A 25,508-nucleotide genomic window follows, 5' to 3' on the forward strand; every position below is an offset into this window, starting at 1 on the left:
TACCATAATACAGAAGTATCGGTACTGAGAGGAATCTATCGATACCATTAATTTATAGAATGCTAAAATGGTATTGATACTGAAAGGGAGTATCAGTATCATAGTATATAAGTATCGATACCATGGTATGGGTACTGATACTATTGGGCCTAGAATTTAAAGATAGGTTGAAATTTGTTATAGAAATCTAAATAATAGTACTTGTGAGTATTATTAAAGTATAATTATTAGGGAATATACTAACATTTGGTATGGTATGTGCCTTTAATGGATGCTTGTGTAGATCATAACCAAGCTCCTGAATCTAGCAAGATCAAGGACAAAGATGAAGTTACTGAGTAGCCATACCTCATTACAATTTTAGCGAGGATTATCAGGTGAGTACATTTATTATGTTTATTTGAGAGAAATAAGTTTTGAAATGAGTTCAATTATAAGGTTTCAATTTAATATATGTTAATGGTATTTAATATATTTTCGATGCACATAAATGAAATGCGTAACGGTGTATTGAAGGCATGAAAGGATGCCATAAATAAAATGCATAACGGTGCATTAAAGTCATGAAAAAATGACATAAATGAAATGCATAACAATGCATTAAAGGCATGAAAGGATGCCATAAATGAAATGCATAACGGTGCATTAAAGGCATGAAAGAATGCTATAAATGAAATGCATAACGGTGCATTACAGGCATGCAAGGATGCCATAAATGAAAATAATGAATAATTACTAAAGAATAATGGGAAAATGTACGTAAAGAAATATATTCTGAACATGCTTAGAATATTGATGATGATAGTATGAAAGATATATGGTTTAGATAATATGGACTTATTTAATCCTTATGGATGATACGAATTATTTCGTAACCAAAGAATCATGATATACTTATGTTTACATTAATTTTTTCTTTACAATATTATGTCTCACTAAGTTAATATTTAACGTGGATTGATTTCATATGTAGGCGAAGACAGAGAATAGACGAGTAAAGAGTGCAACAGTAGCAACAAATATCATCAATTAAGGTTGACTCGTCAGTAACAATAGGATAATCCAGTTTATTTTGAAAAACTTAGTTGACATGTAATTAAAGTATGAAAAATGCTCTGAATTGTGCTTAATTAGAACCTTGTAACAGATTCTAATTAATGTTTTATGGTATATAAAACAAATATTATGTTTTAAGAAGTTTGGAAACAAAATTTTACGGGTTTTCAATTGAGAAAATATTTTAAAAGTGATGTGACATCTATATCTCGTGTACGGAAAGGTATACGGGAGATGGATGTTACATTTATTGGTATCAGAGCTATAAGTTTAGCCGATTCTCGATAGAAACTAGTTTTATTTAAAAATAGAAAATGGATTACATGCAATTAAGATTGTCAATGTTACTGATATGGTGTCATTAGAGTATGATTGATGACACTCCTTACTAATTGTAGTGTTATTATTATGTATGTTTTAATAGATGTCAGAATCTTTGAACTCGCGAAGAGCGGGGGAACAAGAGATGAAAGAATGAACTGATAGCGAAAGTTACGAGGCTAATAGTGAACAACCGAACACATCTGAAAATTCTAGTGTTCCTGCATATCAAGGGATTCCGGTGCCTGAGTTTGGAACTTTATTACAAGCTCTTGATGCCATATTGACTCGACTTCAACCTTCCTCTGCTCCTCCAACACTGAGGATGTTGATTCCAAAAGAGCTGAAGAGCTTGGGAGCTCCAGAGTTCCGAGGAGAAAGAGGGTGAGGGTCCTATGGAGGTTGACTTATGGCTAAATGATGTTATAATAATGCACGAAAGTATTCAATGCTCGGATCCAAAAAATTTAGGAGGAGTTGTATCTTTACTTAGAGGATCAGCTTGAGTATGGTGGTCAAATACTACGATGTATGCAACACCGGAGCAAGGGACCTGGTAATTCTTCTTGGAAGAATTCAAGAACAAGTATGTGGGTGAGCAGTTCAGACGGGAAATGCTGTTAAAATTCCTTAACAAGAAACAAGGTGATTGAGTTGTATATGAGTTCGAGACTTAGTACAACAAGTTGAGCCGTTTTGCTACTGAAGTGGTTCCAAATGATAAAGCACGACGTGATTGGTTTATAGAGGGTTTGAGGCCAAAGTTAAAAGAGATGATGTTGACTTTGAATTTGCCAAGTTTGCAAGAGGTCATAATCCAAGCCAAGCCTATTGAAAGAGCTTAAGAAGAGACTTTAGCCACGAAACAGAGTTTTCAGACGGGAAAAAGAGTGAAAATGCCTTCAACTCCCCATTATATGAAAAGAGGCAATGGCTCGAGTTCCAGATATATTAATAGAGATAGTTCAGCAGCAACTTCATAGAAAAATAAACAATACCAGTCTTTTGATGTTAGCTCGGGTAGAGCATCGGAGGAAAGAACTCCATGTCAAACATATGGTAAATTACATTGTGGAACATGCAGACTTCTCAGTGGAGCTTGTTTCCAATGAGGTGAGATATGTCACTTTTCTCGAAACTATCCTAAGAAATCTGGGGAGAATTCGACACAATCGAAAAGATCGGTGGTAGCCTATAATAGAAGCAGAGAAAAGGGTATATCCAGGGGATAATTTGATACAATACATAGATAAGAGACTTGATGAGTCACTAGAATTTACAACATATGACTAATGAGGATCGAAATAACCCTAAAATCATAACAGGTACTTTATATCCTTTTGATGAGCTTGTATTTATTTTAGTTGACCTGGGTTCTATACACTCATACATTAGTACAAATTTGTTTAGAGCTAGAGGAATTCTTTTAGAACCAATTGTTAGTGAGATGATAGAGGTAAACCCTATGGGTCATAGTACGAGATTAACTCGGGTATGTAGAAATTGCCCTATAAAGATCCAAGGGATTGTGTTCCTGGCAAATTTGATGGAGTTGCCCTTCAATAAATTTAAAATTATTTTGGGGATGGATTTATTGTCTTCACATCATGGATAGGCCGATTGTTGCAAGAAACGACCGTTTCTAAAAGATGCAGAAGGTTCATAAATTGTAGTGATTAGCGAAAAAGAGAAATCACCATCAAAAGTAATGTCAGCCATGACTACAAGGGATATGATGTCAAAAGGATATATAACTTTTCTAGCCAATGTGATAGATAATCGAATATTGGAGGTTATATTAAATGATATTCCCACAGTTAGGGAATTTCCTGATGTTTTTCCTAAGATACTCGAATAGTAATAGAGGCTCTTGTACTTGTGCAACCGGAGTCAGGTAAAGATTATGTAGTTTTCAGTGATGCATCTCATAAGGATTAGTGTGTGTGCTAATGTAAGATAGAAAAGTTGTGCCTTATGCCTCAAGAAAGTTGAAGAATCACGAGAAAAATTACCCGACACACGATTTGGAATTGGCAGCAGTTGTGTTTGCCTTAAAAATCTGGCGTCATTATTTATATGGTGAGCGATGTCATATTTATACGGATCATAAGAGTCTAAATTATCTGTTGACTCAGAAAGAACTGAACTTGAGGAAAATAAGGTGGATCGAGCTTTTAAATGATTATGATTTAATTATTGATTATCATCCTGAAAAAGTGAATGTGGTAGCGGATGCACTTAGCCGAAAGACTTTTGCCACCCTACGGGCTTTGAATGTGCATATGTCTTTAAAGGAAGATGGTGCTTTGTTAGTTGAACTTAAGTTAAAGCTGATGCTTTTGGATTGGGTAAAAGAGCTGCAAGGTCAAGATGAGAATTGCTTTGTGAGGATGGTGCAATTAGAAAAAGAAGAAACCAAAAACTTCGAAATGAGAGCTGATAAATGTTTATATTATTGGGGATGACTTTACATTCCTGATAATGAGGAATTAAAGAAATATATTCTAATCAAGGTACATTGTAGTCCTTTAACGATGCACCCAGGTGGGAATAAGATGTATCAGGATTTAAAAAGTCGTTATTGGTGGGCTGGTATGAAAGAGTTATATCGGAGTTTGTGACAAAATGTTTGACATGTCAGCAGGTGAAAGCTGAACATCAAGTGCCATCTGGATTGCTACAACAGATATCCATTCCTGAATGGAAATGGTAACGGGTTACAATGGATTTTGTTTTGGGGCTACCTTTTTTCATCAGGTAAACAAGACTCCATATGGGTAATTGTAGATCGATTGACCAAGACAGCTCATTTTATTCCAGTTCGAGTATATTACTTGATGGATAAACTTGTGGAGATATATATAAAAGAGATAGTCATATTGCATGAAGTGCCTATATCAATAGTTTCCGATCCAGACCTAAGGTTTACTTCAAGATTCTGGAAGTCATTACATGAGGCATTGGGTACTCGATTAAACTTCAGCACAACTTTTCATCCACAGACAGATGGGCAGTCAAAACGAGCTATCCAGATATTAGAGGATATGCTAAGGGCATGTGTGATTGAGTTTAAAGGATCATGGGAAAGGTATTTCCCTTTAGCGGAATTTGTGTATAACAACAGTTACCAATTGAGTATTAAGATGACCCCTTATGAAGCTTTGTATGGGAGGAAGTGTCGAATTCCATTAAATTGGTTTGAACTAAAAGACCGAAATCTAATTAGGATGGAGTTGATTAAAGAAATAGAGGAGAAAATGAAAATTATACAGGGCAATCTAAATATAGCCTCCGATCGACAAAAATCTTATGCCGATCTGGAAAGAAAAAAATTTGAATTTCAAGTAGGAGAGATAAGGTATTTCTGAAAGTGCCGCCCTAAAAGAAGGTATTACGATTTGGGCGAAAAGAAAAGTTGAGTCTGAGATTCTTTGGACCTTATGAGATCTTGAAAAGGGTTGGACTCGTAGCTTATCAATTAGCGTTACCTCCGGATATGGACAAGATCCACAATGTTTTCCACGTATCGATGCTTAGAAGGTACAAATCAGATTCATCCCATATCCTCACGCCTGAAGATATAGAAATTCGATCAGATTTAACTTATGAGGAGGGACTAGTACGGATCTTGGCAAAGGAAAACAAGGAATTACGCAATAAAAGTATTATATTAGTTAAAGTACTATGGCAGAATCATAAGGTAGATGAAGCTACTTGGGAGATGGATGAATTTCCACATCTCTTTGTTTTAGGTACTTCTTTAAAATTCGGGGATGAATTTTCTTAAGGGGGAAGAATTGTAATACCCCAAATAGTAGGTCAGTGGCTATTTTGAAAGAATATAAAAATTTAAAGGTTTAATTTAATAAATGTAAAGTATAAGGAATTTGAGTATGGTCAATTAGTAATAAAAAGATAATTGAAAGGGTATTTTGGTCCTTTGGAATGATGTGAAATTAAAAATTATTTTTAAAGATTAGGGATTAAAGAAAAGGGGAAAGTTAAAAATTTTGCTAAATTACTTATTCTTCCTCCTCTTTTTCTTCCCGTGGGTCGTGCTCTCCTCCATAGAAACAAGGTAAACTTCATTCAGCTAGTTTTTCCTTCCGATTTTGGTTGGCTTTTGTAACCTTAAGTGATAAGTAAGCCTAAGGAAGGGTTAAAGAAGATTAAAACTAAGAGGTGAAAGTTTTATTTGAGATTTAGGGATATGGGTGTTTGAATGATATGTTGATATATTAGTTTTTATTGAGGTTTATTAGTATATTTTACTTGTCAAATGAGTAAATAAGAGATTAGAAGCATTGTATATGATTAAAAACATGTTAGAAAAAGTAGTAAGATTCTTGAGTTGAGATGTTCTTTGGAAATTTTAGGAGTTACAAGAGGTTAAATGAAGGAAAGTTAGTTGGTTAAGTTAAGAAGAGTTTGATAGTATTGTTAGAGGAAAAAGTAAGAGATTTAAAGGGAAAATTAGTAAAAATTGGGTTGAAAAATGGTAAATCTGGGAAGAGGTATCGGTACTGGAAGAACAATACCGATACTATATGCTTAAATTGGAAGAAATCAGTTGAACAATATTGATATTGATGAAATTAGTATCGATACATAGGTGGGTATCGATACCATGAGGAAGGTATCAATATATTTGATTTAAAGAATTTGAAATGGTATCGATACCGTAATAGAGTATCAGTACCATAACATAGAAGTATCAGTACTGAGAGGAAGTATCAATACCATTAATTTATAGAATACCGAAATGGTATCAATACTGAAAGGAAGTATCAGTATCATAGTATAGAAGTATCGATACCATGGTATGGGTACCGATACTATTGAGCCTAAAATTTAAAGATAGGATGAATTTTGTTATAGAAATCTAAATAATAGTACTTGTGAGTATTATTAAAGTATAAATGTTGGGGAATATACTTTGGTATGATATGTTCCTTTAATGGTTGCTTGTGTAGATCATAACCAAGCTCCTGAATCTAGCAAGATCAAGGACAAAGAAAAAGTTGTTGAGTAGCCAGACCTTATTACATTTTTAGTGAGGATTATCAGGTGAGTACATTTATTGTGTTTATTTGAGAGAAATAAGTTTTGAAATGAGTTCAATTATAAGGTTTCAATTTATTATATGTTAATGGTATTTAATATATTTTTGATCCACATAAATGAAATGCATAACGGTACATTAAAGGCATGAAAGGATGCCATAAATGAAATGTATAACGGTGCATTAAAGGCATGAAAGGATACCATAAATGAAATGCATAACAGTGTATTAAAGGCATGAAAGGATGCCATAAATAAAATGCATAACGGTGCATTAAAGGCATAAAAGGATGCCATAAATGAAATGCATAACGGTGCATTACAGGCATGAAAAGATGCCATGAATGAAAATAATAAATAATTACTAAAGAATAATGGAAAAATATACGTAAAGAAAGGTATGCTGAACATACTTAGAATGTTGATGATGATAGTATGAAAGAAATATAGTTTAGATAATAGGGACTTATCTAATCCTTATGGATGATACGAATTGTTTCGTAACCAAAACATCATGATATACTTATGTTTACATTAATTTTTCTTTACAATATTATGTCTCACTAAGTAAATATTTAATGTGTGTTAATTTCACGCATAGGTGAAGACAGAAAATAGACGAGAAAGGAGTGTAGCAGTAGCAACAACTATCATCAATTAAGGTTGACTCGTTAGTAACAATAGGACAATCCGGTTTATTTTGAAAAATTAGTTGACGTGTAATTAAAGTTTGAAAAATGCTCTGAATTGTACTTAATTAGAACCTTGTAATAGATTCTAATTAATGTTTTGTGGTATATAAAACAAATGTTATGTTTTAAGAAATTTGGAAACAAAATTTTTACAGGTTTTCAATTGAGGAAATATTTTAAAAGTGATGTGACATCTGTATCTCGTGTACGGAAAGGTATACGAGAGATGTGTGTTACAACGAATATACACACTTTTACATCCTTCTTTGGCACTGGCCCTATGTTAGCCACCCACTTTGGATATTTAGCCACCTGAAGAAAGCCAACATCAAACTGCTTTTTGACTTCTTCTTTTATTTTAAGGAGCATTTCTAGTCTCATCCTCATTAGTTTATATTGTATGGGTTTGCATTTTGGTTTGATAGGAAGTTTGTGAACCACCATATCTTTGTCCAACCCAGGCATATCTTGGTACGACCAAGCAAACACGTCTTTGTACTCCTGAAGTAAGTCAATCAAGTTTTGCCTTGCTTCAGACGAAAGAGTTGTGCCAATTTTGACCTATTTTCTTTCTTTTTCAGTACCCAAATTCAGAACTTCGATTTTCTCAACGTGGGGCAATATTTGTTTGTCTCCTCTCTCTACCATTCTTAATAGCTCAGAAGGTAAGTTGCACTCTTCTTCATAGTCACATTTATCAATTTCCCCAAGACACTTGAACTACTCGAAATCCACCTCCAGGTCGGAATCGTTATTGCCCACATCATGAAGATCCAAAGACCTGAAAGGGAAAAGAAAAAAAAATATGTACATGCGAGAGAGAAAATATCCCACATAGAATGAAGAAAGGAAACAAAATTATATACGAAAGAAAGGAAAAAAAATACATAAAAAAAATATTTGCTGGAAAGGAAAATTGCATCTTTTATTGAAATATAAATAAAAAAATCCATAAACCCTTACAAAAGATCACCTATTACCCCATGTATAGGAAAATATGGAAAGTTTAAGTATTACTCTGAAAGATATTTGAAAACCACAGGTAATTCTTCAGTTGTCCAGTTGTTAAACATGAACCTCGATTATAATGGATAAATTCCCGATCTATCCATGTCTTTATTGTCATCTATTGATACAATAATGATGATCAAGTCTTTCAGAGCTTCTCTTATGTTAGGTAAGGCTACCATTATTTCTTCTTCAAAAGCATAACCACCAAACCTGAATGTACTGTGAAGACGAAGAAAAAACATTTGCTCCCCTTGAATTTCTTCCTCAGTCAATCTTGCCCTTCTTTTTTCGAGGCATTTCTAAATTTCATTCCTTCTTTGTTGATGACTAGGCTGAAATCTGAGCCCAAACTGATCTAGCTTGGTAACAGAAAAAATAAGGCTAATTCTTCATTGTAAATATTTCCCAAACCCTTTTCCTATCTTTGCACCTCTCCCCAAAGTCTGTTTGATTTCCATCTTAGTGCATTCTGAGAGCCTGGGTTTGGAAATCTAACCCCTTTCAGCCACAAATATGGCATTAACAAACTCCAGAGAACATAATAAACATTCTAAAGCCTCTTCATTCACATCTATATAAGGGGCATCAATGGTCACACTCGCCACTATATCCTCTTCAACATCAATGATTATGAGAGTCCTATCGATAACAAACTTAACTTTCTAGTGCAATGCTGATGGTACTGCACCAGTTTGATGGATCCATGGCATTCCTAAAACGTAGTTATAGAAAGGCATAATGTTCATCACCATGAACTCTATGTTATAAGTGATGGGTCCAATGGCCAATGGTACCTCAATCTTTTCGAGTACTTCCCTCTTTGTCCCATCAAATGCTCAAACCATGCTCTGGCATGCTCTCATGTGAGAGGTATGCATTTGTAGCCATTTCAAAGTGACAAATACATCACATTAAGGGCTGAGCCATTGTCAATTAGTACGCTTAACAAACCATGCCCTTTATAATTGGTGGTGATGTATAATGCTTTAGCCCAACCCCTTCCTCCGGATGAAATCTCATCATCAAAAAATGAGCTGAGGTTGTCAGCTTGAATGTATTAACCAATCGATCCATCTTATTGATTGGTATATCTTTTGGCACAAATTTCTAATTCAGAACCTTCAAAAGTGCATCTCTTTATGCCTCCGAACTTAGCAGCAGTGCCAACATTTAACTACATGCTGGCAGGCTATGTAATTGTTCCACAATGATGTACTCACTATGTTTTAGAAATTTTAAGAACTCTACAACCTCTTCTTCTTTTATTGGCTCATTTACTGTGAGTACATCTCCTTTGAATGTTTCGAGTGGTCTATGGGGTAAGTTAGAATGTTGGGAGTGGTGTTTTCTAATAGTATGCCCCACTTCACTAACATCTTCCTTCAATGAACTTACTTGGCATTCATACTTACAAGGCACTTGTTTGCTGTCTCTATAGGGAAAAGGTCACGGTGTCGTTATTACTACCAGTGTCGGTGCATTATCTGCCACCTTTGCTTTTGAAATGATTATCAAATGACGTCTCGCATCAAATTCTTTGTTATATAAGCCTCCAGTAGCACACATATATCAACTTCTGGAATGTTCTGATCTTCCTCATTAAATTCCAGCTATTTCCTTTCCATCGTTAGCTGTATCAAAGCTTTGAATTCATAACATTCTTGCACATCATGTCCTTCTTCATTATGATAACAGCAATGGTTACCACCTTCGTATTTCGATGTGTTAGAATATGATGCCAAAAATCCTAACCTTGCCATCTGCCTCCATACCTAAGCCAGATGAGACTTTACTTCAAAAATATTTGTTTTAACTCTTTTGCCTGCTCCTCAATGATTACATTAACCCCACTTTCTTATGGTTCGGCAGCGGGTTCTGCGCAATGTTAGGTGTTTCTGAGTTGCTGAAATGAATCCAGTTCTTATTGTGCATCCTTTAAACGATCCTCTTAAAGGCGAGGCAGTTTCTAATAGCATGCCCCGGGACACCACCATGATACTCACAATGTGTGTTTTCATCATACCACTCGGGGTATGGGGGATTTAGTGGTTCTACTAGTATGGTGACACCACATGTATGTCAAAAAGCTCCTGGAAGAGTTCTTTGTATGTCATGGTAATCGGCTCGAAATACTCATTTTTCCTCCTTGGTTCTCTCACATCTTGTCTAGAAGTACTTGATGGTACAAATGTAGTTGGTTTTGACTTATAAATCATAACACCTTTGCTGGAGTTGAAAGCATTGATGTTATTGATCTCTCATTCTTTCTTTTTCATGGGAGGTCTCCTACTTGATTCACCTCTATTTATCTTTCCTTGTTTAATGGACGTCTCGATCATCTCTCCAGCCATAATCAGATCAGAGAAATTCCCAAATGTAATTGGAACTAGATGTCTTAAGAAAGGAGCCTTCAAAGTATGTACGAAAAGCTTCATTATTTCTTTTTCATCCAAATAAGGATAAAGCAACACATCTAAATCCCTCCATCGTTGTGCATATTGTCTGAAGTTTTCATTATGTTTCTTCTCCATACTTTGTAGCATGACACAATCTGGCCTCATGTCATTTACATGCTTGTATTGTTCTAAGAAAGACTTGGTGAGATCTTTCCATGGTCTGATGTGTGAACGGTTCAACCGATTATACCACCGGATGGCTGAACCGAACAGACTCTCCTAGAAGTAATAAATTAGGAGCTGGTCATTTCCCATGTATCTTGTCATCTTTTGACATAACATGGTAATGTGAGCTGAAGGGCAATTGTTCCCATCATATTTCTCAAAATATGGGACTTTGAACTTAGGAAGAAGAATTAGATATGGGAGTAAGCTTAGTTCCATAGCATCAACTCCGTAATAATTATCTTCTCCCTTAACGATCTTCATTTGAACTTCTAATAACTTAATTTTCTCCTCTATCTTATTTACTTTATCCTCTTTATCAAAATCCGGAATATGATAATCATTCAGATTGTTTTGAGGGTTAGTTACATAAGCTTGTGCTTTTACAGCCATGAAGCGTGTGCTTTTGCAGCATATGAGTCTCATTGAAGTCCCAGTAAGATTTCAGGTGACAAAATCAACTGTGGGTAGGTGATACAATCACCCCTTCAGATGCCCCTGCCCTGGGAGCATTCATTTGATTTAGACCAGACAACCTTGCAACAATTTGATCAACTAAAAACTCTTGGTTCCTAGTGATGGAATCCAAGGTATTTTCTTGATTTTGACTTATTTTCTCTTTCAGTTCCTTCTGTAACCTCAACATGTTTTCTTCAAGTTGAGCGATCTTAGTTTCCATCTTCCTTTTTTTTGAACGGGTATTATGAGCATGAGGTGTGTCCAATGCTTGAGGTGTTACGTCCAGTATTTGTTCCTTTTTTTATGAGACATTTTCTGTTAGTTAATGAGAATGTAAAGAAATGTAAAGAAAGAGAAAAAAATGTGAAATATGCAAGAATGCATGATGCATAGAGTTTCGAGGCATTGATCTAAAAACGTGTTTTTTATTATAAATAATCTTTATGGGAACAAAAGTGTTATTTCTAAGAGATCAAAACAACTCAAATGTACATTATGACTAAGTCTTCTAGACCGTGAACGGCTTCTAATAGGTTCACAAGTCTTCTTTCTTCATCTGTTACTGGCTGAATACCTTGTCGAACCACCCTGACTTCTCTCGCCAAACCGTGCAAATGGCGCGCCGCTTTCTGTACCTACTCTAAGAAGTCTTGAATAAATGCATCTCTATCTTTCACCCTTTGTTGAGCCTATTCCCAATGGAAACACCATTGGAGTCCTCCATCGAAAGGGACTTTATGAAGCTTATTTGCTTGTTTCTTGAATTTATCCACAATGGCCTCTAACTCAGTTACAGTTTTGTTATCTTGTTCTTGTTGTCTTTAAAGAGACCTCTCTAGATCAGCTACCTTGCTCTTCAACCATTTTTTATGGTATTGGCTTTCTACGAAACATATTTGGGAAGTCTTTAACTATTCTTTCAATGTCTCTCTTTCATCTTGTCCCTCATACTTCATTTTCAGGTTGTTGGCTTAACCTTTCCAGTATTCAGAAGATCTTTTTAAACTAGAATTGTTCTGAACTTGCTCTTGATACCCTTTTCTCAAACCTTCCAACTCAAAGCTAACTTTCTTCTATTTCTTTTCTAGCATGTCTGCTCGATCATTTTGAGTATCGACATCTAACTTTCATTGGAATCTTTCAGCTTCGAGTTCCCTTAGTCTTTGTTTCAACTCTTCCTTTTCAGCTTCGAATTCCTTTTTTGCTATCTCCATGATCTAAGTATCCTTATGATATGGTATGGGAACAATTTCATTCTTCCTTAGCTTCCTCCATTCTATATAATCTGGAGTAAACATGTCTTTATCAGCTACGACATTTGTGAGAAATATTTTCTTACATGACTCAGCTACATCTTTGAACTTTTTCTTGTAGGTGTCCTCATGGTATGCAAACTTTGATCCAAATATCTCATGTGTAACTGGGACAAACTGACGTGCCCCATACTATCGAAGTGCCAAAAGCGGAGAATACCCAACTCATCCCCATTAGTATTCTAGAAATGACCATGGATCCAAACCTGAAGAAACTATATATACCCTATAAATTATCCTCCACCTGTCCTTCTGCAATGGTTTAGTGAACGAAAAGTTTCATCTAAGATTGTTGGCGCAGGGTTTACTCACTTACGTAGTTGTTCGAACAGTTCCACCGTAGCTGCCTCGATGTATCTCAAAGGTTTTTGGAATATAACCTAGCCATGGATACCCAGTGCAAAAAGGTTAATCACCTTCCATTCATCAGGATGATTCTTCATTAATTGCTTGATGTAAGTCCAAGCAATTCATTCTCCCTTAGCTTTATGTTGAATCTTGACAGTTACCAACTTTTCATCTACCCTGTAACTTTTGCCAACTCATTCTTGAAAGACTGACTTTTGATATATTTGGTGTAGACCCAGTCCATTCTGACTCCTTCACAATGCAATAGAGCAGTGTATTCCTCGATTGTGGGCGTCATGTCTTCTTGGTTGAATGTAAAGCAACTGTAACCCGGATTCCAAAATTGCACTAAGGCTCAAATCAAGTATTCATCATTATTGACATAGAGTAGATGTGCAATATCACTGTATCATTGGAAGAATCTTTGTTTCATGTCACTTTTCCAACTGTCCCAAATGCCCCACAACTCTTGAATATCGTTCTGTTTAAGGCTAACAGAAGCATAACCAACCAGATCTGACATATAGTTACTTTGGATAATATCTCCCTTGTCCTTCTGAGTCTTCTCTGACCATAGTCAGACCTTTGCATTTTTCACCTCTTGTATCACAACCCCTTTGTCCATTAATGCAAATTATTTGAGTTTTAACGAACACTTTTTGTGGATCAAGACCTCTTCAAATAATGCAAGTGATCAGAATAAAGAAAGAATTAACAAAAATGAAAGGAAACAAGTTAGTAAAATAAAGATAATAAACATAAATTTTCCTACCCACGCGATATTTACTCCACATGCTTTTTCCTACCCGAACATGATTTCATCCCGCATGTTAATTTTCTGCACAAATTATAATCGCATATATTTCTAATTCACATGCCTCAAAAAAATAAAACATGAAATAACTCAAGCAACCTAGGTTTTGAAATGGAGTTTCGGGGTGGGCTCTAATTCCTTGTAGCATCCTGGTTTAGATTCTAAAAAATGTATCTGAGTTCTCCTTGCTAGTGCCCTTTTGGGCTTGCCAGAACCTCACTCCTAAGCCCATTACAAGCTCATATGGACCAAGTTACACTCGAAATGATACATTCCCTTATGGTTGTATGGAGAATAAATTCACACGAAGACATAAGTTATATGAATCCTGAAGGTTACGTGTTAGGCATATAAGGAGAATAAATTCTCACGAATGTGTCACTTCCACCTCTACTTACGAAAGGGTTTGGAGCTCGGGTATATAGACTGAGAGAAAATTTTGAAAAGCTAAAATCATTAAAAAAAAATCAGTACGACTATTTATTTGAAAAATAATAATCAAAGGTAAATAATAAGGATCGAAAGATAAATTTAAATTTACACTTACAATTTTCGTTCAAGAAGATAACTGAAAATTAATTTTAGCCTGACTCACTTACATGTCCCCAGCGGAGACACCAAGCTATTGTAACCGTCCTTCGGGTAGGCCCAGAATCGGGTTTCGACTTAAATTTGATGTGATGGAGCCACCACCGATCATTTAAAATTAGGTTGATCATATACCTGAATTTACCATTTTACCTTATCTGCATTTTTACCAAAATTGAATCAGATTCGGGAGTCGATTATAGGCAGGGAATGATTAGCACCCCTATACTGCCCTTTCAGTACTAATTTAATTTTTCGATTGTCTTAATTGCGAAAATTAAAAGTTAAATTAAATTTTAAAAGTTTGACCCGAATTACTTACCTTTGATGAAGTTAAAATTGCCCTATAAATAGTCAAATTAATGTTAAATAAAACAAAATAAAAAAGGGTATTAAATTAATAAAAACAATCATTAAAGAAGTATTAAATTGGGAAGAATTTAAAATTGATGTTAAATGAAAGTTGCAAAGGAAAAAAATGAAGTTAGGAGGTCAATTTGTAAAATATAAGAAATATAAACAAGGACTAAATTGAATTAATTCAAAATTTAAGGGTAAATTTACAATAGGTGACCAAAACAAACTACACATCAAACCTTCATGGATTGGGGAAATAATTTAACTATTTCATAATTGCACAATGTCCCTCCCTATAAATAGCCCTTAAAACCCAAAATATCATTCATTTTCAAACACTTCTCAAAATCAAAACCCTCTCACTTCTCTCTAAACTCTCAACTTGCCTACCTTAAAAGCTACCTCAACGAGCCCCCAACCTGCATATGGAGCCCCACCGCCCGGACTGTCGCTCCGGCCACCGTCACCGATAGTCGAAAAACCTTAAGCCTACCTCAAAAGCTTCCTCTCCACTCCCCGAACCCAAAACTGAAGCCCAACTACCCGAAATACACCCCAAACAGAGTATATCTAACAAAAAAGGTTTCGAATTTACCTTTTCCGGTGAGATTTCCAATGAATGTTGCCTTATCCGAGCCTAAATCGACGTTCGCCTCGCCCCCTTTGGATTTATTTTGCTATTTCTGAATGTTATTTGCTTGCTTTTTGTGTTTTGGCTATATGGTTGCTTTCGGTTTCTCTTGGTAGAATATTATTTGGGTTTGTGGTTGTTTTGTGGCTTTGATTTACTTGGTTTGGTGCTTCGATACTTTTTTGGTTGTGTTTCTTGTATGTTGTTGTTGTGCCCAACCGGGGCTTTTATAGCGTTGTGGTTAGCTGTTGTGGTCTCGAATATCTCGTGGTGTTGATCGATCTTTCGATACATCGTTGTTGTTTTAATTTCACGTTCAAGGGTCGAGAAATCCGGTCGGTTCTCAAACTGCTCGGGCGCGTGGCCTCCATGCGTGCTCCCTGTGCGGCGCCCTTACTTGATATCGAATCCTAATTATTTTTTGGATGGGTCAAGCCCCCTAACCGGGCTGGCTTGTTGGGTAAGGCCTGCTGGCTCGGCTGGGCTGCACTTTGGACTAAATTGGATATGTTAAAAAATAAAATTAAACAAATAAATAATAATAATAATAATAATAATAATAATAATAATAATAATATAACCTAATATAATAAATAATAATATAAATAATAATAAAAACTATATATCATATATATTATATTTTCAGAAACTATATAATATGTTTTCAAAAATTATATATATTATATATGTTTTCAAAAATCGTTTTAAAAACCATATATATATATTCAAAACTATATTATATACGTTTTTAAAAACCGTTTTTTAACTATATATTATATGTTTTCAAAAATATTTTCAAAACCATATATTATACGTTTTCAAAAATATTTTTAAAACCATATTATATACGTTTTCAAAATCATATTATATATTTTCAAAAATATTTTCAAAACCATATTATATATGTTTTCAAAAGTATGTTAAAATCTATATTATATGATTATGTATACTAAATAAATCCCGAATGAAAATGAGTGACTACAATAATTATACTGTTAAATTATAATTTATCATATCTTGTATATATCATCATCAGATAAAGCACTAAATTATATGAGTGGGTTGTAGTAAGCACTAAGCCGTGACAATTAATATTATGAACCTTCAATTTGACCAACCCATTTCAAGGTTTGTTGGAGAAGGTTGTTATATTTGGATTGGGCCTCAAAACTTTAATCAGATGTTTTACAACTTGGTCTGATATGGGTTGCATTTTTTGGGTATTTAATCCCCGATTTTTAAGAGGCGGATCATGACGGCTACTTAATTAAAAACTTTTAAATTTTATAATTCTACAGGTAAAGGAAAAGTATTGAATCACGTGAAATAGTGTATTCAACATAAATATTTTCATATTTTTTTAAAAAAACATAAGTATTTTTACCTTAAAAAGAATCATTCTGCTTTGCCTTTTTTCAGTCGCATTGTTTGGAAAAAGATGGTCATGCTCCTCCATGTAGAAATGATTACATGCGGTAGTCTTATTATACGATAAAAAAAGTGTTATCGATTTTATTATTATTTAAATAATAAAATTAGTAAAAAATTAACGAAAATATTATTATTTTTATCGATTTTATTATTATTAGGTGTTTTATCAGATTTAATAAAATGCTACTGATTTTATTATTTTTTTATAATAATTTTGTTATTATTAGACACTTTTACCGAAAATATTAAAAATTTAATGTTTTAAATAAAAATAATAATTTTTAAAGTGATTTTTTTATCAAATTTATTATTTAAATAATAACAAAACTAAAAACATCTTATTTTACCTAGAAGGTATCGAACTGTAGAAATTTCAGCTTGCGTGGGTCATTCATCATTAAAGTATATGGCAGCGTTGCCCCCACACAAACGCGTTATGTTCACCAACCCACACTTGATTTTCTAAACACCACCCGTCGCTTTCCTTAAAGTCTAATATACAAGTCGAAATTAAATTTGCTATTTGCTTTTAAATAGGATTTCTTTGAAATTATTATTATTTTTTATTAAACTGAATTAATTAAAATATAGTATCTACTCTAACTAATTTTAGTTATTTTACAATGAACAATCACTCTATTACAGTTATTGATGTTCGGATCTGTAATATCTAAAAATAATAATTATTTAATTACTATTGAAATAAATTAGTCGGTACTTTCTTTGAAATTACTGGACAACTTATTCCAAGAGTCTTTGATAACTCATAATATTTTATTAGTTTGTACAACGGCCAGAATATTTTCTTTAAGTTTGGAGATATAGAATTTGCTTATTTATCAAGCTATTTAATTAAATTAAATTTTAATATTTTTAGTTAATTTTATTTAAATCTTAAAATTATTATTATCTAGCCGCTAAAGCAAGGATTGATTAAAAATTCACTAATGCTCCATTAAGTATTAAGATTGTTAGTATATTGCCATTAGAACAAGGTTTGGTTAAAAATTCACTCATGCTTCATTAAGCAGATCCTTTAATGGGGTTGGTAATTTGAAATAAACATTAAAAACAATATAAAAAATATAATTTCTAGAAGCCTGCTTAATCACTATACTATATAAATCATTAAGTGGAGGACATGAGAACAGCCCAGCAAACACTCCATTACAGTAGGGTCTTCCTGAAATTCCCACCGCAGAATCATGGCTAGACTTTTCATCTTATTCCTCTTCACCATTTCAATTGCTTCAGCTTTAGCAGATGACGAGAGCTTCGTGCGAGCCGTGGACAGGAAGCTTTTGGGGCTTAACAAGAAGGAAAAGCTCAGCCACTTCAAGCTTTACTGGCACGACATCGTGGGAGGGCGAAACCCAACGGCGGTTCCCGTGGTTATGCCGTCGAAGAACTCGTCGACGGCTTTCGGGATGATCAGCGTGATAGACGACCCTTTAACGATGGGACCTGAGATGAGCTCGAAAATGGTGGGGAGAGCACAGGGGTTTTACTCCGCGGCGTCTCAGCAGGAAGTTGGGCTGTTGATGGCCATGAATTTCGCTTTCACGGAAGGCAAATACAATGGGAGCACCATAACGATACTGGGGAGGAACACCGTGTTCTCCAAAGTGAGGGAGATGCCGGTGATCGGAGGGAGTGGACTTTTCCGTTTTGCTAGAGGCTATGTTCAGGTTAAAACCCATCGTTTTGATCCGGCAACCGGGGATGCTGTTGTTGAGTATAATTGTTATGTCATGCATTACTGATTAGCCTCCTTTCTCTTTTTCTTTCCCGAGTTTTGGCTTTGTTTTAAATCGTCAGCTTAAATCCTGTTTTTTTTATGGTATAATTCCTTTCTTAGTTTGTTCTACTTGTTCAGAATTTAATGTTATTGCTTAAAATACCCAACCTGGAGACTTGTGCAACATAATGAATCTTTGAATGGTGTTGATAAAGCCTTGTGTAATGGGTGAGAACGGTTATAGTATCGTTCTGAAGAACGGAAAAACAACGTAAAGAGAACAAGATCGAAGAGAGAACAGCTAGGAACTTCATTCATTTCATAATCATCAATCTCTCAATTATGAAGAGATGTATTTATACAATTGACTAGAACAACCCAAGAAACTTAACTGCTCATAACCATCTTAATTAACACTCAACAGCCTAACTAACACATGAAAGATTGGTTAAAACCAACCCAGCTCCAGCTCATACACCAACATTCCCCCTACTTTACAACTGACTTTCCTCATGCCCTTAAACACAAACAAGACACGCAAGAGCATGCACCAACATTCCCCCTACAACAAACTCTCCTATCACTAAGAACGCCATAAACTCACTCACCACATTCCTCAAGGTGAAACCACAAATTTGCCTTGAATTTGTGAGACAAGCAATCGTTGCCTATGTTTAAGAAACGCTGGAGCAGACAGCGACTTGGTTAGAATATCAGCAACTTGTTCAAAGGCAGGTACCTCCTAAACCGATAGCTTGCCGACAGCTACCATTTCCCTAACAAAAAATAGGTCAAGTTCAACATGTTTGAACTTGGAATGCAAGATTGGATTTGCACAGACAGCTACAACACTGGAATTATCACACCACAAGACATGTTTCCCATGAACGGACACCCGCAACTCACCCAGCAATGATTCAAGCCATATCATCTCCACAGCAGCACAGACAACACTCTGATATTCAGCCTCTGCCGTAGACCGAGCGACTACCTGCTGTTTACGAGAGCTCCAGGAAACCAAATTGTCACCAAAGTAGATACAATAACCCGAGGTCGATCGTCTGTCTGCATCTGACCCCCAGTTTGCATTAGCAAAGCCTGTTAAAGACAACCGTGATGAAGCTGAAAAACGAAGACCAAAATCAACAATAGCTTGCAGATACCTCAGTATTCGTTTCACTGCCTGAAGATGAACATCACATGGTGCTTGCATGAACTGACAGACCTTATTCACAACAAAGGCAATGTCTGGTCGCGTGATAACGATGTAATGCAAAGCACCAACAATACTCCTATAATGAGTTGCATCCTCAACTGGTATTCCAGTGTCAACCGTCAACTTGCAATTAGTGACCATTGGTGTAGGAAGACCCTTAACATCTTCCAGCCCACTTTTAAACAATAAATCACGTATATACTTTTGCTGACTCAAGATAATCTCATCAGCTTCTCGACACACTTTGATTCCCATAAAAAACTCAAGACTCCAAGGTCCTTTAGTGCAAACTGCTTGTTAAGGCCATCATCATCTACATACACTAGTAGATACATGATGTTGTTAGTAGTTTCCCTAACAAACAATGAAACATCAGATTTTGCTAACACAAAATTCTGAGTCACTAAAAACGCCTTTAGCCTCTCAAACCACGCTCGAGGCGCTTGCTTTAGCCCATAAATGGCTTTGTTAAGCTTGTAAACCAAACTTCCATCACCTTCTTCATAGCCAGGTGGTTGTGCTATATATACCTCCTCAGTTAGAACTCCATTGAGGAATGCGTTATTTATATCGACTTGCCTTAACTACCATCCCTTAGCCAGTGCAAGTGAAAGCACGACCTAAATTGTTGATGGCTTGACCACAGGACTGAAGACATCATGGTAATTGATACCTGGCTGTTGCAAAAAACCCTTAGCTACAAGTCGAGCCTTGTACCTTGCTATGGATCCATCCGCATTTCGTTTGATTTTGAAAATCCACTTACAGTTCACTGCTTTTCTTCCACTCGGGAGAGGAACAAGCGTCCAGGTGTTGTTCTTCACCAGTGCATCAAACTCCGTTTGAGCAGCAACTCTCCACTCAGGACTCCTCATGGCTTCTCGAATGGTCATCGGTTCTTTATCTAATCAAGCCACCTGTAATACTTTGGGCTTCCAAATCCCATTTTTGCTTTGAGTCACCATGGGATGAACATTGGACTGTTCAACATCAGCCTGAGATTCTACACATGTGACAGAATTGGGAATTGACTCATTTATAACAGCATCATTATCATCATTCAAAGCGGTTGGAACACATAACTCATGTACAGCATTAGTCGTCTCTTAACCACAAGCCATAACAGGCACTACTGAACCATTACATGCACACACATTCTCCTCAATGTCTGTTGCATGTGACGTGCCAGGCAGGCGCAAGTCAGAGTCACGATTATGGCTATGTACTGGATTAGGCACAACCTCCACACACCTTCTAGGTTGAACATTGTGTAACTCTTTAAAAGATTGTACTACAGATAGAAAATTAGTCGAGGTGACAATGCCACAATTTGATCGACCTTCTCCTTTCTTACCCGCATAAGGAAAAACCCCTTCATCAAACACAACATGTATGAAAATGAATACTCTCCCACTATCATCTAAACATTTGTATCCTTTATATAAAGGACTATAACCAAGAAACGTGCATCGTTTGGACATGAAATCCAACTTATGTTGGTTGAATGGCCTTAGAAGGGGAAAACAAGCACACCCAAAAATCCTGAGCATGGAATAATCAGGAGTCTGCTTATAGAGAACCTCAAAAGGAGATTTTCCACCTAACACTTCAGTTGGTAAGCGGTTTATTAAATAAATGGCTGAAACAAATGCATGACTCTAGAAATTTAAGGGGAGTTCAGCCTCAGCTAGCAGTGCTAATCCTATTTCAACGACATGCCTGTGTTTCCTTTCGGCTTTCCCGTTTTGTTCAAACGTACTTGGATAGGAAATCCGTTGTTGTACACCATTAGCAAGGAACCAACCTTTGAGACCTTGATACTCTCCTCCTCCATCAGTCTGAACAACTTTGATTTTAAAACTAAACTGAACTTCTACCATCTTGTAGAAATTTAAGAAGCATTGCATAACTTCATATTTCCTTGTTAGTAGATAGACCCAAGTGTGCCTATTGTACACATCTATGAATGATACATAATACGAATAACCATCAGTAGAAATAATAGGTGCTGGACCCCAATCATCTAAAACAATCAATTGAATGGTTCCTTGTATTCATTGATGGAATTAAAAAACGACAATTTATGAGCCTTGCTTTGTAAACATGCTGTACATACATGAGACAACTTATTTTCACTAAAGCTGATATTACAAGTCTTCATTACTGCTCGAACAACATCAATCGAAGAGTGGCCGAGGCGTTTGTGCCACAAGTCTATTGAACTCGACGCTTTAGACACATTGTTCAACTGCCAGCTCGAGTCCTTCATAGTGCGTGGCAACAACTGATACAACCCATCATGCGTGAGCCTCCCTTTCAACAGGATCTCCTGAGTCTGTGTGTCCTTCACAAAGCAGTCAAAAGGGTGAAACTCGATAAAAACTTTCTTGTCACGAGTGAATTGTGACACATATAGAAGATTGTTCTTTATGTTTGGCACATGAAGCATATTTTGTAGCAACAAAGGCTTCGGATTACTCAACAGACAAGATTGTCCTATATGTGCGATCTTAATACCTTCTCCATTACCCATAAGTAGAGTATTATTACCTGTGTAAATCGTACCAGAGTTGAAGACAGACAAATCATTGGTAACATGATGTGTAGCTCTTGTATCTGGGTACCAGACAACATCAGTAGGTTTGGTCGAGGCATTGACTGAAGGAACTGTGGAAACAAAGGCAGCTGGTGAAGATGATATCGAGGAACCAAAAGGATTCTTTCCAGTAGTAGAGCCAAACGATGAATCACTCAAGGCTACATTCATATGGGGCATTGACACTGGATACACAACCTGAGGAGTGAATAAGTAACCATTTTGGTAGTATGGCACTGAACCAAACGATTGCATGCCAGGAAAGACTGAGTTAACAACTGAATGACAGAGGAACATAGGAGTCTGGGTTAAACCAAAATTCACCAAATGATTATACGCTTGCATGCTAACAGCAGATTGTTGTTTATCACCCGAGAAAGCACGCGATTGTCTCCATCCTTCAGTGGTCGATGCAGTAGAATCAGACACCCCAGAATAGTATCGATCAAACCTATGATAACACTTCTGTACAGTGTGGCCAAACTTTCCACACAGTTGACATTGAGGTTGATTAAAACCATTGAAACGACCACAACCTCTTCCTCGGAAATTGTCACTTTGTTGAAATCTTTCCGAATTCGGCTGTGACTGAGGTACAGAACTATTAGTGGACTTTAACTCACATTTATCACTTGAACTAACTTCTATATTAACTGAAGCACTTTCATACAAGAAAAGCTTATGTCGAGCTTCACAGTCAAGGAACATCTCAGTTATGACATCCAATGACAAAGAATCACGAGAGACTATAGCGATTACAGACTCAAATTCCATGGATAAACCAACCAAAAGAACACTAACATGTTCTTGTTCAGTCACTAAGCTTCCTGCTGCATTTAACATATCACAAATAGAATTAACTTTTACCAGATATTCACTTACTGTTAAGCCAATCTTCCTTTGCGAGTGAAGGTTATGTCTGAGGGCTGATATCTTTGCACTAGACCTTGCACCAAAGAGACGTGAGATAACACTCCAAATAGAAAGAGTTGTCGTGAGACCAGTGAGATGAGGAAGAACTTCTGTACTCATAGTGGTTAGGAGCCAAGATGCCAAGAGTTTTTCTTTTTGCCTATATACCATAAAGGTTGGGTTCTCTTCTTCTTACTCTGAATCATTCGTGACAAACTCACTAGGAGAAGAAGTGTCAGTAGACACATATCTCAACAGACCGTATCCATCAATGATCAACATCACTTGATGCTTCCACAGGAGGTAACTGCTTTTAGATAATTTTACAATGTCATGCTTAGGAATGTGTTGAACATTCAAACTAACCGGAGAGGATGCCATGGAAACCAGTTAAGAAAACACACCAATCAAGAAACCAAGAATGATCTTTGTACCTGACCTTCAAGACGCACAACCACCTTCAGCACCTAACTGTCACGGCGAAGGAAATGACTTCAAGCATCGTGAAAAGGGGCGAAACACAGTAAGCAGCGAACAGTGAAGAAAAGACTTCAGGATTTGGCAACTGATACCATGTTATAGTATCGTTTTGAAGAACGGTAAACAACGTAAAGAGAACAAGATCGAAGAGAGAACATCTAGGAAATAAAACTTTATTCATTTCATAATTATCAATCTCTCAATTATGAAGAGATGTATTTATACAATTGACTAGAACAACCCAAGAAACTTAACTGCTCATAACCATCTTAACTAACACTCAACAACCTAACTAACACGTGAAAGATTGGTTAAAACCAACCCAGCTCCAGCTCATACACCAACAAGAACAACCCATATTCATACATTGAACATAACTTCCTATAAAGTCATCGCCTTGAGTCGAGGCAAGAACGCAACACATTTAACATTTGTAATTGTGCTAAATCCTGTTTGAGATTGTTTTCCAGATCGATAATTTTTTTGTGTTACGTTAAAGTAAAGGTGTATTACGTGAGAGGTGTATTTGAAAGCGCGTCCTATAGATTATAGGTCTTTTGTTTACATAAGAATAAGGGATGGAGTTAAGGTTAAACTACAAGGGATAAGTTGTTTAACTTTAAAATGAATAGGATTTTTAAAACTGAATAAACCATATAATTTAAAGAAGTTATTGTTTAATTTCACTAATTTTAAAATTGAAAGGTCTTAAAGAGTAACAATAAACCAAAAAATAGAATTTAAAATTTTATTTTAAAACTAAAAGGGTCCTAAAATATAGTCAAACTAATAAATTTGGGAGGAGAATGACTAAATTATAATGATTTCAAAAATATTGAAGACCTAAAATCAATTAAACCATCAAAGTGGGGGCACCTCCCCCATAGCTTCGTCCATGATGACAATAAGCTACAATATAGTTACAAAAGTTTGGACTAAAAAAAGGGAAAAAAAAGATAAAATATATGAAAATATACAAATTTTATCTAAAAAGAATAAATGCATGTGATGTATATCGGAGACACATATTTGCATGAGTCGAGGTAAACGATGACAACAACAATGCGTATATACTTGTTAAAAGCCTATATTGAGGTACTTGAATAAATACATATCTAAATAATGTGATATTTGAACAATTCATGATCAAACATTTTGATTTTTAGCTGTCAAAGTCAGACATTGTATTTTTAACCCGACACATGTCCTGAACTCTATCAATTGTTTTTTTTATTGAGATCTCAATATTAAAACATTCACGACTGTCTTTGATAACTCAAAATCAACATATTGAATCATGATATTCTCAAATTTTACATTTATTTAGATATGAATTTTGTCAAGTGTTTAAATATAAATTTTTAAGCATCCACTCTTTAATTGATTAAAGACAAGATTATACACGTACATTATCATTGTTGTTCGATCCGATTCATATCTTTAAAAACTTTGATCTACTTTTATTACATCATTAAAATGTACTTAATTATTATCAAAAATATATTTAATGTGATGCGTTTTTATTAAAAGAATTTAATCTAAAAATTAATTTATAATGGATATTAATTTGAGAATTAAATTCTTGAGTGATGTTCGAGTAAAAAGGTGCATTGGAATGTAGTATATATATGAAGCAAGGTTAAGGAAATAAATGTGTCGTAACAGGCAATCAAGGATTTCACAGTGTGAAGAGCAGGTGAAACTTGTTTCACAAACTTGCAGACGAGAAGCTTAATGATTAGCCTTGGAACTGGTTTTTAAGTTGGATGACTTCCGAGTGAAGTTTGACGCATTTCATCTTCGGCTTTTCCCGACAATGATAATAATCGGTGTCCCTCCTTTCTCATTTCATCTTGTATTAAA

General features: G+C 35.5%; 2 protein-coding genes across 2 annotated transcripts; one reads left to right on the plus strand and one right to left on the minus strand.

Annotated features, from left to right (window-relative positions):
* The first annotated feature begins 17,863 nt into the window (after window positions 1-17,863).
* On the plus strand, window positions 17,864-18,536 carry LOC120165127 (dirigent protein 22-like). The gene has a single exon (XM_039174712.1). The coding sequence runs from the start codon at window positions 17,909-17,911 to the stop codon at window positions 18,464-18,466; it is 558 nt and encodes a 185-aa protein (XP_039030643.1). The 5' UTR covers window positions 17,864-17,908; the 3' UTR covers window positions 18,467-18,536.
* Window positions 18,537-19,183: 647 nt separating this feature from the next.
* LOC120165193 (secreted RxLR effector protein 161-like) lies at window positions 19,184-19,798 on the minus strand. The gene has a single exon (XM_039174767.1). It carries the CDS (start codon window positions 19,796-19,798, stop codon window positions 19,184-19,186), a length of 615 nt encoding a protein of 204 aa, XP_039030698.1.
* Window positions 19,799-25,508: the final 5,710 nt, after the last annotated feature.

This window comes from Hibiscus syriacus, unplaced genomic scaffold (genome assembly GCF_006381635.1).
Source record: "Hibiscus syriacus cultivar Baekdansim isolate YM2019G1 unplaced genomic scaffold, ASM638163v2 tig00111582_pilon, whole genome shotgun sequence".
Lineage (NCBI taxonomy): Eukaryota > Viridiplantae > Streptophyta > Magnoliopsida > Malvales > Malvaceae > Hibiscus > Hibiscus syriacus.